A 17082-nucleotide genomic window follows, 5' to 3' on the forward strand; every position below is an offset into this window, starting at 1 on the left:
CCTCTTTTGGGCCACTGCCCCTTTTTGTGACTCCTCCCCTTTTAGCAACCCCCTTGGGACTCCGCCCCTTTTGTGCAACTACCCATTTTGGGACTCTGCCCCCTTTTGGGCAACCACCCCTTTTTGGGATTCATTCTGTGACCACAGAATTCACATGCCCCAGTTCACACAGTATCTCGCTATAACCCTGGGCAACCTGGATCTGCTCTTCAAGGGCTTGTCTGACCTGGTCCATTGGTGTCTTGTCAAAATGCCCTACCAGCTTTTGCAGGTGTTGCCACTGGTCCACTGGGCCCCTCCGGCTACCAATCACTAGCTGCTGCTGTTGCTGTTGCTACAGGAGTCCCAAAAGCTCCGTCATTTTGTCCGGGCATGTTATTCCATTCATTGTTACTCATCTCCCACGGAACATCATAGACCCGCCGATCCACAGCAAACTGCTGCTGTAATCCAGACACATGGCTTTTGGACATTGCTCGCATTCTCCACCATATGTGAGACCGCGCTCACTGCATGTAATGGGTGACACCTGCTTGGCTGCTAGATTAAGGCACACAGGAACGGTTTTCTATTTAAACAGTCCATAGGTTTATTCCCACACATAAACCAGCACTGCAACAACATAACAAAGGCCTTCGCGCAGCTTCAAAGTAACACAAACATGAGCTTTACTTCAGCTTTACAGAAACGTATATGACATTCAGTCTGTTTCATCTGCGGGTATGCCCACACTGCTACGCATTCAATCTCTCGCAGCAGTATCCCAGTGGAGGTATAGCACTATCCACTAACTGACCTTGGTCAGTATACAACACTCTTTTTTTTATTTTTGTAATGTTATCTTTCTGGAGCTTGAGCAAGGTTCCAACGGTCACTTTGGTGACCCAGTGAGGCAGTCTTCCTATCAAGAACTGTGACTTGCTGCAGACACTGACTCATGCCAGTCCAGATCCTCAGAAGGACTCCAGCTTCCTAAGCACGGCGCGACCACATGCGCCATACAATCCTAGCCTCTTAGCCAGTGTGTCTTCAGGAAAGTCTGCAGTCCGCTGTAAACCCACATGCACTCATCACAGGATGCCTCCAGGAAGTAAACTGCTTCCAAGCACACAGAGACCATGTAACCAAACAGTCTTACATATCCGACCAGACACACCCATTGGTGGAGGTATGTGAATAGCCAGAGCCGCCCAGCATTCTGAATTCTTACACCGGGGCGCATAATACATTTAAAAGACTTGTGAAACTACAAATTTCATAGTTAACATTTTAGGTTTTATATTGCAGAGGACCTCCTCCACTACAATACATAGTGGCCATTTACAATATAGGTAGTCGCTACCTCACAACACATTACCTTTCTGTTTATTATAGCCAAAGGGGTGGAGCAGGCAGTTTGTCTATGTAGTTAAACTTACCTTAGACACATGTCTTTATACAGGAAATAATGTTTGCTAACATTTTGTCTATTAAAATCTGTTTTATCATCAGTTTTGTACCTTGTCAGTCCGTTAAAGGGGTGTAAGACTCTGACAACATTGTTCTAAGCAGCGACTTGGTGTCCAGAGATCTTCATCATGCTGTTCCCATTCCATTTCAGTGGTGTTTCCGTCCATTTCAGTGATTTCCAAGCCCTCATCAGACTTCACGGGACCTGCCGGAAAAATGCTGGAGTTCCCATTGACTTTCATTATGCTTGTAACTCGAGAAGAGCATCTGAGCATTAAAAATTGCTCAGCATGAGTAACGACCACCCAAGCATTTTAATGCTCGCCCATCACTATATACTTTATATTTCTGGGAATTTTAGGTTGTAATTTTCAAACTTTAAAGTTTTACACTCTTAAAACATAGTGAAACCACAAAATGTAGTTAATAAACCATTTACTGTATTCCTACTTTAGGTCAGCAACATTTTTCCAACATCCTTTTATTATTTTTTGAATGATAGATGGTTTGCAAGTTTAATAACATGTTTATATGTTTCATTAAATATACAACACCTTTTTTTTGGGTAACAAATCACTTTTAAAATTACCTTGAGAGGCCTAGATTGTAGAAAATTGCACTCTTCATAGTATCAAAAACCACATTTAGTAATTCATACAAATTGGAATGCAAAAAAGAAAAAAACATTTAATTTAACTCCAGTTTTTTCATTTTCAAAAAGGGTAACAGGAAACAAATGGAACTTACAGATTATTTTCTAATTTCTCCTCAATCTGACTTTACCCAATATCTGGTTGTACAAAAATGTCTGTAGACATGGCACAGCTCAGAAAGGAAGGAGCACCATTTAGCTATTGGAACCCAGATGTTGCCATCATAAACTAGTTTACAATCACAAAGTAACAAAGGTAGGGTTTGTGGTCACCTGGCAGCTCAGAAATGGCAACCATGAACAGACTGGGCACTATCTACTCCGCTTTCCAGATCCCAGGACCTGCCTTTCCCTTCACCCTTTAACCCCGCTTTATATACACAATTGCTGCAGCTCTCAGATTGGCTTCCACTGTCTCAGGCATACCAAAGCTTGTACAATCAACAGGCAACCCTGGCATACCAGCCTGACTAAAGAATGAAGACTGGCTCCCAGGGCTGTTGAAAGATTGAAGAGATCACATTCCAATAAGCACTTCATCACATACAGACATCCCCTCACTACTTTCAAGTCCACACTCACTGCTGCAAAACAAACCTACTTCTTATGGCCCATATCCTCCCTGTCTCACAACACTAAACAGTCAACACTTTTTTTAATTCTCTCCTTCACCCCCCAGTATCTCCTCCCACTCCTCTCATCTCAGCTGAAGGCTCTTATTCTTAACGCAGAAGACTGACAACATCAGAGAAAGATTTGGCCTACACAGCCCCCTTCATAACCACTCAGCATCTTTCCTCCAAAATCAGCTTCTCTGCCATTACAGAAAATTAAATTTCCTCTCTATTCTCCAGATTACATCTCATCACCTTTGCATTTGACCCACTCCAATCATCCTCACCCACAACCTCACTGCAGTCTTCATCCCAACCCTAATCCATCTCTTCAACTTATCAATAACAACTGATGTCTTGCCCTCATAATTTAAGCATGCCGCGTTCTTACCCATCCTCAAAAAGCCTTTCCTTGACCCTTGGGGTCTATCTCTCGCCCCATATCACTTCTCCCCCATGCCTCAAAACTACTGGAACAGCATACAGTTAGGTCTAGAAATATTTGGACAGTGACACAATTTTCGCGAGTTGGGCTCTGCATGCCACCACATTGGATTTGAAATGAAACCTCTACAACAGAATTCAAGTGCAGATTGTAACGTTTAATTTGAAGGTTTGAACAAAAATATCTGATAGAAATTGTAGGAATTGTACACATTTCTTTACAAACACTCCACATTTTAGGAGGTCAAAAATAATTGGACAAATAAACCAAACCCAAAAAAAATATTTTTATTTTCAATATTTTGTTGCGAATCCTTTGGAGGCAATCACTGCCTTAAGTCTGGAACCCATGGACATCACCAAACGCTGGGTTTCCTCCTTCTTAATGCTTTGCCAGGCCTTTACAGCCGCAGCCTTCAGGTCTTGCTTGTTTGTGGGTCTTTCCGTCTTAAGTCTGGATTTGAGCAAGTGAAATGCATGCTCAATTGGGTTAAGATCTGGTGATTGACTTGGCCATTGCAGAATGTTCCACTTTTTTGCACTCATGAACTCCTGGGTAGCTTTGGCTGTATGCTTGGGGTCATTGTCCATCTGTACTACGAAGCGCCGTCCGATCAACTTTGCAGCATTTGGCTGAATCTGGGCTGAAAGTATATCCTGGTACACTTCAGAATTCATCCGGCTACTCTTGTCTGCTGTTATGTCATCAATAAACACAAGTGACCCAGTGCCATTGAAAGCCATGCATGCCCATGCCATCACGTTGCCTCCACCATGTTTTACAGAGGATGTGGTGTGCCTTGGATCATGTGCCGTTCCCTTTCTTCTCCAAACTTTTTTCTTCCCATCATTCTGCTACAGGTTGATCTTTGTCTCATCTGTCCATAGAATACTTTTCCAGAACTGAGCTGGCTTCATGAGGTGTTTTTCAGCAAATTTAACTCTGGCCTGTCTATTTTTGGAATTGATGAATGGTTTGCATCTAGATGTGAACCCTTTGTATTTACTTTCATGGAGTCTTCTCTTTACTGTTGACTAGAGACAGATACACCTACTTCACTGAGAGTGTTCTGGACTTTAGTTGATGTTGTGAACGGGTTCTTCTTCACCAAAGAAAGTATGCGGCAATCATCCACCACTGTTGTCATCCGTGGACGCCCAGGCCTTTTTGAGTTCCCAAGCTCACCAGTCAATTCCTTTTTTCTCAGAATGTACCCGACTGTTGTTTTTTTCTTTTTTTTTCAGCCTCAGGATGTTCTGCTTCACCTCAATTGAGAGTTCCTTAGACTGCATGTTGTCTGGTCACAGCAACAGCTTCCAAATGCAAAACCACACACCTGTAATCAACCCCAGACCTTTTAACTATTTCATTGATTACAGGTTAACGAGGGAGACACCTTCAAAGTTAATTGCAGCCCTTAGAGTCCCTTGTCCAATTACTTTTGGTCCCTTTAAAAAGAGGAGGCTATGCATTACTGAGCTATGATTCCTAAACCCTTTCTCCGATTTGGATGTGAAAACTCTCATATTGCAGCTGGGAGTGTGCACTTTCAGCCCATATTATATATATAATTGTATTTCTGAACATGTTTTTGTAAACAGCTAAAATAACAAAACTTGTGTCACTGTCCAAATATTTCTGGACCTAACTGTATCAATCTTTAACTGGTCTCTCACCTCTCTTCCTGCTCCCTCTTTGACCGTTTACAATCTAGCTTCCAAACATCTTTCAACTGAAACTGCTCTAACTAAAGTCACCAATGACCTATCTACCAAAGCCAAACAACACTAATACTCTGTGCTCTTCCTCCTGGACCTGACCTCTGTCTTCGACACAGTGGACCATTCCGTCCTATTACAGATTCTCTTATCTCTTGATATCACAGACTTGGCCCCATCTTGGATCTCTTCATGCCTAAAAGACCAGACATTCAGCTTCTCCACTCTCACACCACCTCATCATCTCGCTCCATATCTGTTGGTGTCCCTCAAGGTTTAGTTCTTGGACCCCTAGGGTTTTCCATCTACACATTTGGCCTGGGAAAGCTCATAGAGTCCTATGGCTTTCAGTATCATTTCTAAGCTGATGACACACCTGATATCGCCTCCTTACCAACCAGAATCCCCAATATCTGTCTGCTATTTCTTAATTTTTTTCTGCTCAATTTCTAAAATTTAACATGGACACAACAGAATTCATCATATTTCCCCCATGTCACTCAACTACCTCAACAGACTTATTCATCAAAGTCAATGGTTACTCACTCAGCCCAGTCGCGCAAGCTTGCTGCCTCAAGGTAACCCTTGATAAGGCTCTCTGCTTCAAGCTACATATCTATGACCTTTTCACCTCCAGCCCTGTACCCCCGCAATTCCCTGGCCTTTCCTCTCTGCTATTCCCTCCACTGGCTTCCCATTGCCAAAAGACTCAAGTCCAAAACCCTATTCATTACAAATATTTAAAAAAACTGACCCGCACATCCTACAAGTGTGAATAGGTGCCAGCTGAAAAAAACATAGCAAATACAAAATCCATACAGCTGCACACTAACATGCCAACAATGTATAAGGGAACTCTGGTACTGCATTACTGCTATATGAAAAAATGAGATTTTTAGTTTATGAATTGGCCAATGCATGTAAGTCTGGAAACCAACGGCAAGGTAAATCTCAATAATCCAGGTACCTAACTAAAATTCCACTGTCTAGGTTAAAAACATCCATGTCTGGGCAGCTAGACTAAAAAATCTAACTTGAAATGTCACTATTTGGACTAACCTCTATGTTTGGGCAGCTAGGACTCCTGGTATAAGGATCATGAATACAGCCCGGTTTATAGGGCAGAGTGTTCAGTCAGAAAGAGACTCACTACAAATATTTCAAAAAAACTGACCCGCACATCCTACAAGTGTGAATAGGTGCCAGCTGAGAAAACATAGCAAATACAAAATGCATACAGCTGCACACTAAAATGCCATCAATGTATAAGGGAACTCTGGTACTGCATTACTGCTATATGAAAAAATGAGATTTTTAGTTTATGAATTGGCCAATGCATGTAAGCCCGTAAACCAACGGCAAGGTAAATCTCAATAATCATTGCTACATAGCCAACTGTATCTCTTTTTATGACTTTGTAATTTTTGGTGTATAGTGCATGTGTCCATTAGTCCTGAGTATTATACTTCTATTCTTTGAAACACCTTGTTGTATTTATAATTCTATGAACATATTGCTTAATAAATAAATTTATTCAAATATTGGACCTTGTCACTGGTCTTCAACCAATATTGTGGTTGTTTATGGGTTAAAAAAAGACTATTCACACTTGTAGGATGTGCGGGTCAGTTTTTTTTAAATATTTGTAGTGAGTCTCTTTCTGACTTAGCACTCCGCCCCATAAACCAGGCTGTGTTCATGATCCTTATACCAGGAGTCCTAGCTGCCCAAACATGGACGTTAGTCCAAATAGTGACATTTCAAGTTAGATTTTTTTAGTCTAGCTGCCCAGACACTGATGTTTTTAACCTAGATAGTGGAATTTTAGTTAGGTACCCGGATTATTGAGATTTACCTGGCATTTTAGTGTGCAGCTGTATGCAAAACCCTAGTCATGACATAGGTTGCTGATGGATTTGCACCGCCCAGAACTTTTAATTCAGATGTCTTTTTTTTGTAATCATTACCGTACGCAGAATAAATTATACTGTACATTATAACAGAAGCAGACGTCACTGGAGCACATCCCAGAGATGTGACACACCATTTGTAGCAGACCTAATGTGACTAAATTACAGAAAATCCAAGCAGTAGAAAGCCCCATAAAGTTACTCCATTTTGGAAATTATAATACTCAGTGAATCTCTTCATAGTTGTTCTGACTATTTTGACACCTCAAGCACATACCAGGAATTAGCACGTAGTGGATGGTGGCGAGTGAAAATTGTAATTCCATTTTATTACCCAACACCTAGTGCCCAGTTTGTGCTCCAGGAGACACACTAATCACCAATTCAGTGGGTTCTCCAACAGCAATGCCAAATACATGGGTGCCAAATGTGGTTTTGGCACACTGCAAGGCTCAGAAGTGAGGTGGAGATTTGACTATGGGAAAGCTGATTTTGCTGCATAACTTTATGGAAGCCATGTTGCTTCTCAAGAGCCTTTGAGCCACTAATAATGTAAAAACCCTCTGTTTTTCTACTGACCGATGATGGAACTGAGTGGGGGCTTTTTGTTTTTTTTTGTAGGATGGGTAGAAGTTTTTATTGGCATCAAATTTGCATACACAATATTTTTGGTAGCTTTTTATTCCAATATTTGGGAGGCAGAGTGAACAAACACCACGCTCTATGGTTCATGCTATGAGGTCTTCTATTAGACTGCACTGTAATTGTCATACAGAATAATTATATTTTGCTACATAACTTGCCATTTCTATGGTACCAATGTTCAAAATATAAATTTCAAGGATATTTTATTCAAAAATAACTGGTTTTATTCTTAGCAGATGATGGTACCAGGAAATCAGAAGGACAACTGACCCCTTCAATTTATAAATCAAATGAACTTGATATCACACAGGATACAATTGAATGGATTGCCATTACTCCAGATATCCCATCTTCCCTTCACAACAAAGATTTATCATCTGATCCTTTGAAACAGGTCCTATCTTCTGAATCATTACAGAGATTTTCTTGTTACAAGTGTGGGAAATATTTTAAGCAGAAATCATTTCTTGTTAGGCATGAGAGAATTCATACTGGTGATAAGCCACATTCATGTTCAGAATGTGGGAAATGTTTTGCAGACAAAACACATCTCATCATACATCATAGAACCCACACAGGGGAGAAGCCATTTTCATGTTCAGAATGTGGGAAATGTTTTAACCAGAAATCAAATCTTTTTATCCATCAGAGATTTCACACAGGGGAGAAAACATTTTCATGTTCAGAATGTGGTAAATATTTTTACCAGAAATCACATCTTGTTCTTCACCAGAGAATTCACACAGGGGAGAAGCCATTTTCATGTTCAGAATGTGGGAAATGTTTTTACCAAAAATCACATGTTATTGCACATCAGAGAATTCATACAGGGGAGAAACCTTTTTCATGTTCAGAATGTGGGAAATATTTTAACCACAAGTCTCATCTTGCTACACACCACAGAACCCACACAGGGGAGAAGCCATATTCATGTTTAGAATGTGGGAAATCTTTTTATCGCAATTGTGATCTTCTGAAACATCAAAGTTCCCACACGGGGGTGAAGCCTTTTCCATGTTCAAAATGCGGGAAATGTTTTAACCGAAAATATGATCTTCTTGAACATCAAAATTCCCATGCAGGGTAGAAGCCATTTTCATGTTCAGAATAAGGAAAATGTTTGAGCCATAAATCAAATCTTGTTACACATCAGAAAAGTCACACAGGGGAGAAGTCATATTCATACCAAGAATGTGAAAAATGAATTACTGGAAAATCATTTTTGTGGACGATCAAAAATAACTCACATGGGGAGAAAATATATATTTTTTTAACAAATTGTACATAAATCACATAATAGACAGTCGTATAATGATATGAAAAAGGGAAATTACTTTAGAATTTTTTGGACTATAACCAGCAATTTTAAACAAAAAAATCTGAGAGAGCCGGCGATCATGTTTTCTTTCTCCTGAGTGATGGGAACCACTGAAAGCTCGGTAAAGAAGCACTGTATACTTCTGATGCCAGTAGGGATGTCTGAGGTGGAATGTCATGCTGTTCTCCCCTTCCTCTTACCACTCATTGTCCAGAGGGAGAGAGGCTCTAGTGAGTTGTAATCAGCTAAGTCTGGAGACAGGTTAGGGAGATGAAATGAAGTACGTTTTCACTCCTCCATAGCCAGCCCAAATCCCCTTTACCGTATAAGATGCCCCTTTAACAAAAAAAATCTTGCTGTGGCACGAGTGCCTCTTATAGTCCGAAGGCAACTTCCTGTGATACACTGTCCTTCCCGATCACTGAAAGAACTTCTCCCTCTCCTGCTCCACACTGATCTATTTGATTGTCGCAGAGCAGGAGAGGAAGCTACCAGGACCTGCACAGAGGTTGCACGTCCTGAGTGATTGGCTGAAGAACCTTCAACCAGACAAGCTCCAGGGTCTTTCAGGTTATGTGATCAATCACATAATCTTAAAGGGAACCTGTGATGTGCAATATGCACCCAGAACCACGAGCAGTTCTGGGTGCATATTAGTAATCCCTGCCTAAGTGTCTCTATACCTAAAAGCATAGATAAAGAGATCTTTAGAAAAAGTATTTTTAAAGATCTTATGCTAATGAGAGCGGGGACTAGTCCCAAGGGCGTTTCTCCCCTTACCTAGTCAGTCCACATTGCATGCTAGCACACCCCTGTTGGCGTACTAACATGCTAATGAATACGCAGCAACGCCGCACATACCTCACTGTTCACGGCTGTTGGCGGAGGATGAGATATCTACTTATTATGTGTTTTTAATCAATAAAATGTATTTTCTAAACACAATTATTGCCTTGTCTCCTTTTCTCCTCCTATATTTATTTATGCTAGTGTATACAGGGATGGTTAGGCAGGGATTACTAATATGCACACAGAACTGCCCGTGGTTCTGGATGCATATTGCACCTGACAGGTTCCCTTTAAAGGAACTGCAAAATGAGGTAATGTGTATACAGTGTGTGTATATAAATGTATATATGTAGCAGGGCTGTATGTGTATGTAAATGTGCTTATGTAGCAGCGCTGAGTGTGCATATACGGTCTATGTAGCAGTGTTGTGTGGAAATATGTGCTCTGCAGAGTGCTAATTAATTTTATAATGTTTGAGAACACACAGAATGGAGAAAATGAACCCCGGGGACCAGATTCTCACACTTTTGGCTCCAAAGTTTCTTGTAGAGTAAATCACTTTCTCAAAAAAGTCCTGTAGTAATGACTTTGCTAATCACGTTATGTAGGAGGGTTTTTCTGAATCATGTAAAAGTTATCAATTTATGTGCAAAAAAATATTAACCTTTCTAATCCAACAGTATGTGCATAAGATCAGTAGGTTCCTCTAAGCACTTTGGGCCTTTGGCCTCTGTATGTACAGTATGCCGACTTTATGGAGAAAAAGAGGGTCATATATTCCTTATGAATAATTTATAGTCTACAACTTTTTGCTTTTATTTAAATGTCTGTTTTTTCTTGTACAAGTTGTATCGCTGTCTTTCTTGTATAGAACTCGCACCTATTCTAGTCTAAGGCTTTATTCACACGTCCGTGTATTTTTACGGACCAAGTGGTTCACACAAAATTACTAAGAAATGTCCGATTTTGCGTCAAGTCTCAGATCAAATTCGCAAATACAAGTCTGTGGGTCCATGAAAAAATTGGACAGTACTCGTATGCCATCCATCAAAGACCGTATATTATTAGGAGTTTGAAAAACCTCCATCAGTTAATTTTTTTTCACACGAGAAAAAAACGATGAAAGTCTCAAGGTAAAATCTGACAGTGACCGAAGCTCTGATGAAACTCTCATACAAGTTTCTCAGTGTTATTCATCAATCACTGATGTCAAAATGAGCTCAGCTTCATGTTTGAAACGGAAGAGTGGTGACATCTGATCATGTGCAGTGAGCCTACACCCGGCGTCGGACATGGTCAATACTGAGAGGTGGGCACCGTTTTATATAGAGACGTAGATGACGCTGGGCATGGTAAAGCATGTTTATCACGCCCACAGGGAAAATATGCACGCCCACTGGGAAAATATGCACAGCCATGGATTTCTCCTCCAGAGAATGCAATATTTTCCCAGCCTCCTGATGAACCTTAGAACTTTGAGAAGGGGAAACGCGTCAAGGCGAGGCAGAGCAATCATCTAAAGGGGAAGTAACATACTTTATCCTCTTCCCTGGGTAATTTTACCCCTTTTACATTACTCGTTTTTGGTCTGATTTATATTGTATTGATTGCCATGATACATCTAATAGGCAATAACCTCTTTAATAGGAATAAGCAATGTATTTTTGTTGCTTTCTTATTTTTCGTTTGTGTTTTAATCCTGCAAATTCAATTTTGTATAGGTGAATTGATTCATGATTGCCATTGAAATTCACATAGAAATAGGCAAGGCTTATCATTTAATGGAATTGACTTTTCTTCCATTATATTAATGATTTTTTTTCCATTATATTAATGTAGGTTACATACCATGTATCATGTAATATGTATTTTCAGCTATCTGCAATAATGGGATGGAACATGTAATTTCTCCCTTGTGTTGTGTGTGTTTGTGGTCTGCGAGCATTATTATTTCTGTACGTAATTGAATTTTGATCACACACTTGTGATCTGCTTGCGCAAATTCTATCCTCTAAACACACATACGGAACGGGGGCGCCCAAAAAGTTACGGTGTCATACCCTCCGTTGTGAGGCAGAAATAAGATCCCATAGGGCACTATAGGGATCCCGTATATTTAGTTCCCTCATACTGTCCCCTTTCGTGTTCACTGGCACTGGGTGTGATATAAAAAAACTTATTTTAATATTTTGAATAAAGATAAACATTTTGTTAGGATTGAGGATTCCCTGTACACATAAGTCTAGATGAAATCCAAATTTCAGATCCGTGTAGTTGTGATAATTCAGGTGGGGTCCAGTTGCTCCACACAGATGTATATAAAGCTTTTCCTTCAACTCTCCCCGATTGCTTTATTTTACACCACAATTTATGGATCAGCCCCCCAGTCAGCGGTCTGGACCTTCCCTCATTACATGTGCCATTTACCAAAGTGGCTAATGAATCCGTATACCTGAGATATTGGGAGATGTCACGAAAAACAGCCATTCCAAGTCTATCTGTAATGCTGACTTGGTGCTGTAAGGTAATAGAGCCACACATTTTGAAGTACCAGTCCTGCATCATCCTGAGCCCTTTGTAACACTTCTAGTTTAAGTCTCCTCTGTTCCAAGTCAGATCTCTGAAATACACATTTATCTGGGGAAAATGATTACGCAGATGCCAACTAGGTGCATTATGATCTATGTGCAGTAATTGTGACATTAGGAGCATTATCAGGTTCAGCCTTCTCACTACAGATAAAAATTGTTTGTTGCTCAAATGATTTCTTGTTTGTAGTTTCAAGTAGTCAAAGTCTAATGAGAATCTACTTACTTCATTCCCTGAATCTTTATATTGTCATATGCATTCAGTACGATAAAGAAAATAATCCAATACAGCTCTTATAATTAGTTACAAGTGAGCAGTAAAATGCTTGATTGCTCAAACTTGGATCGAGCAGGTCGGACGGTTGGCTGGGATTCGAGTAACGAGTATAATGGAAGTGAAGGGGAAACTCGAGCACTTCTCTGGAAGACCCTAATAGAAGGGCTGGGCTGCCAGGAAAATTGCAGAAATGGATGGAAACAGCGCTCAGATGGAATGAGATCAACATGGAAGACGCCTGGATGCATCTCTGACTCCCAAGTCGCTGCTGGGAACAATCCTGCCAGAGTATTAGATGTGATGGTGGAATATGGGGGGTTGTGTATAATTTTGTGTAGGTTAGTATTTTAGGCGTGGTGCTCTGTCCATTCTGTGTACATTGTCCTGTTTAAAAGTTAATCACCCCCACCGGGCTTTTGTCCCTAAGTCTGGGGGAGGGGAGCCTGGGATCTACCAAACTTTCTGCCTACCTGGGAGATTATTCAGTCTGTCTGAGAATTTCAAGAGAGAAGCAGGAAGATTCATCCTCTGTGGGAGAAGCTGAGGCTCCCCAGAGAGACCTGTACATTTTTCGCTTACTGGACTATTTTACCCTCTGTATGGTGGATTATTTTATGGACCGACTGATTTTGCTTGCAATAAATGTTCTTTGGATTTTTCATCCATCTCTTGCTCTGTTGACTATATGATATGGGAGAAGGACCCTGTGACATTAGTTTATGTGCAAACATTGAGTATTTCGTTGCAGAAATGTCTGTACCATTTCTGTATCTCTTGGCAGGAAAAACACAGTAGCAAAAATGTGTTTTGCCATGTTATAGGTGCGTTTTTGCATGCATTTTTCACTTGCATTTTTTTTTACAGTTTTTGCACCCCAATGAATGCTAGAGAGATATATAATTGCCCAACTCCCCTACGTATAAAAAAAATTGCACCTTTATGGAGGTTTTATGACAGATTTTTATGTTTAAATGAAAAAACATGGGGTCTCGCTTATTTTTGATAACCAGCCAAAATAAAGCCCGCTTTACACGCTACAATAAATCTTATGATGTGTCGGCGGGGTCACGTCGTAAGTGACGCACATCCGGCATCGTAAGTATGATTGTAGCGTGTAAAACCTCCGTGCAATTGCGATTGAACGAAAATCCGTTCATCGCATGCACGTCGTTCATTCCTCAAAAAATGAACGTGAGGTTGTGCAATGTTCCCAAGGCAGCACACATCGCAGTGTGTGACACCCCGGGAACATTGAATGACAGCTTACCTCCGTCCGCGGCTCCTGCCGACAATGCGGAAGGAAGGAGGTGGGCGGGATGTTTACGTCCTGCTCATCTCCGCCCCTCCGCTTCTATTGGCCGGATGTGTATTGCTAGGTTAATGTAAATTCCCTCAGCCTCTCTGTCTGCCTCACTCAGAGGAGAATAATACAGGAGAATTAAATATGCAGATATGCCACCCAATAAGAGCACAGTTTTATTACACCAATCCTGTAAGACCACCATACGCTGGAATCAGTGCCCGGGAGAAATCAAAAGGGACTGCTTGAGTCACCATGGAGTTCTTTTGCTACATGGCTTCAACTTAGGGGTTTTGGTCCTGGTTGCAAGTCCTCAACCCAGCCTAGGCACTTCGGCGCTGGTTAGGAGATCAGAAACTGGATTATATTGTGCAGGAGTACAGCCGAGGATTCTAGGATTCGGCTGGAAGAAACCCAGGTTGGGATGATTCGGTTGCCTGCCTATGGACCGTGCTGTGCTCTTGAAGCTTCCTACGCTTGTCACTATCCTATTCTTGGTGGGTGCCTGCCAAAAGCGGGATGCTAAAGGTAGGGGGTATGTGACCCTGGAAGCTCCGAAGGCACGAATATTCTAAGCCCTTTGTGTTATATACCTTTGACTGTTGGGGATCCCATAAAGTCTTAATTATTGTGGTTCCTGCACCCTGTGTTGTCTGAGTAGTGTTCTGCCCACGGGTAAGGAGTTCGGGCATTCAGTTGGGATGAACCCTGGTCCAAGAGCACCCACTGACTCCCGTGTCTCCACCATTGGGCTTTTCCCAGTCTAAAAATACCAGCTCGCAGTTACCCCAGAAGTAGCACATCACTTTAGATGCACCAATTCTGGTGCTTTACCTCGGCTCTTCCCGATTGCCCTGCTGCTTTGGTAATGGTTTATGGGGTTTATGTCAGCTGTGTAGTGTCTGCTTGCACCCAGCCCTGGTGGTAGTAGTGGAGACGCATCTATCAGACACCCCCATTACTAACCCAATAAGTTACAAAGAAAAAAACACCCCGATTCTAGCTCTGGTTCACCAATTTATTTAAAAAAAGACAGATCTGTAGTCTACCAAATCTGACAAAGTCCACAAAAGGCAATCTGAAAGACATAAAAAGAGGTAAAGGAAGACAAGATACTGTCCCTTATTTACCAATGTATTACAAAAAAAAAATCCGTGCCACTCTGTTGTAATACATGGCGGTCGGTCGACATCCACCAATTCTGCAGTACAACCTATGGAGGCTCCCTCTGAGAATGACATTTCATAGGTCACTCCCAGTAAGGCTGCGCTCTGCGATGGTAACAAGCAGTGGTGACTTCAGTAATGTTACTACTCATCACTGCTCTTGCCAGGTCACCCATGGCAGCAGGAGACCCGGAATCTCTCACGAGCAGTGACGTTACTGAGTTATCTTCTGACTTAGTAATCTGAAAATATCTCTGCACTGAATACACATTTTACCTGTGAATGGAAAGGAATCGATCCATCCGAGAAGGGGGGGGGGGAAACAAGATTTTCTTTGTTTACCTTTTAAAATCTTCTCTTTGCTTCATTCATTTCATGAAAAGAATAAAAAACTCCAGTCACTACAAACTGGATGGGATTTATAGAAATCTCCGGCCCACGGTTACATTTTTTTAAAGGGAACCTGTCACCAGTTTTGGGGCACTACAATACTTTGATCTGCCCTGAGCAGGGCAGATCAAAGTGCACCTGCGCAGGACCTCAGTGCCGGCAAGTGTGTATGACGTAGGACGCGTCACACACGCCGGCTTCAGAAGAAGGCCAAAATGGCTGAAACAGGAGGCGCTGGTCCCGGAGAATGGCGCCACCCATCCGACTGTTGTCCACTGGAGCGACCTTTTAGGTGAGTATTATAAAGTGTTTTTTACGTTCTACACAGCGGCCTGGGCTCTTATATACAGCATTCTAACATGCTGTATATAAGAGCTCACTGGTGGTGGCCGCAGCTTATAGGCCCCAAAACTGGGGACAGGTTCCCTTTTTAAGCTGCGAAAACTGTGAAAAGTAAGGTCGCATATGGGAACTAAGTAAAAAAGTAAGAAAAAAGTAAAATTATAAAAAAAAGTAAAAAAAAAAAATCAGAAAAGAACAAAAAAAATTCTAATATAGACTTTGTTTAAAAAGAAAAAGTACATATGTGGTATCGCCGCATCCGTAACAACCCGATCTATAAAATTGTCATGCTAGTTAACCCCTTTAGTGAACACTTTAAAAAAAAAATTAACGAAGTCTTTTCATTAAACAGCTAACAAAGAAAGAGGAATAAAACTCGATCGAAAAGTCATATATAAACAAAAATGGTCCTGCTGCAAATCTCATTTTGTCCTGCAAGAAAACAAGCTACCATATAGCTGTTAGTGGAAAAATAAAAAAGGCTATAGATCTCATAATACAGCAATGCAAAAAAGTTTTTTTTCTTATGAAATAGTTTTTATAGTGAAAAATAGTGTAAAAAACTACAGTATATAAATGTGGTATTACAGTAAACGTACTGACCCGAAGAATAAAGCAGTCTTATCACTTTTACGACACGGGGAACGGCGTAAAAAAAACAATTCCAAAATTGCTGTTTCTTCTTGATTCTGTCTCTCACAAAAAGCGAAATAAAAAACGATAATTTTTCTATGTGGCTCAAAATGGTACCAATAAAAACGCCATCTTAAATAAGCCCTTTACATGACTTTGTTGGCAAAAAAATAAAAACAATTAGTCATCAAAATTCCACTGTAATTGTACTGATCCGAGGAATAAAGCCACCTAATTAATTATACCGCACAGTGAACGGTGTAAAAAATAAAGCCAATTCTTCACCTGGTGTTGATTTGTTTATTCTGCCTCCCAAAGATCGCAGTATGGCCCAACTCATATCTATCGTGCACTCTATGCTGAGTGCTTATACAGGAAATTACATGTAGATCTCTAAAAAATGTGATTCAGAAAAAAATCTCAATGGCAAATTCACTGTAATGAGGCAGAGGGAGTCACTTTGAACTCCTGTCCGGTGATATTCATCTTTTTACGGGTCTTTTTAGTCGTGCATAAAAGTGGGGTCATCAAGAGTTTTTTCACCTTTGAAAAGACGAACACCACTGAACAGTGACCAAACTGAGTCCGGCGTAACTCTGCTGCCTCATTAGTGAATGGATACTTTGGGGGTTTCACCTAAATCATGTATTTTGGAGATGTAGATCAAAACCACGATATAAAAGCTCAGCATAGAGCACAGGATAAATGTGAACTGATCTAAAATGTTCTGTACCCAAATCACCACCAAATAGCATTCAATGCAACCCAAAAAAACACAAGTGCCCACTCAGGCCGTCATCTTTTAGTGTAAATATAGGAGGCTTCCATGTTACAGGTAGCTGTAAG

General features: G+C 40.9%; 1 protein-coding gene across 1 annotated transcript in view; it reads left to right on the plus strand.

The window, feature by feature from the left end:
- The window catches only part of LOC142312278 (uncharacterized), a 71967-nt gene that overhangs the window by 37128 nt on the left and 17757 nt on the right, over positions 1 to 17082 (plus strand). Inside the window, 1 exon segment of the mRNA XM_075351212.1 lies at positions 7670 to 8398. Coding sequence (XP_075207327.1) covers positions 7670 to 8398 — 729 coding nt within the window.

The sequence above is a fragment of the Anomaloglossus baeobatrachus genome, chromosome 5 (assembly GCF_048569485.1).
Source record: "Anomaloglossus baeobatrachus isolate aAnoBae1 chromosome 5, aAnoBae1.hap1, whole genome shotgun sequence".
NCBI lineage: Eukaryota > Metazoa > Chordata > Amphibia > Anura > Aromobatidae > Anomaloglossus > Anomaloglossus baeobatrachus.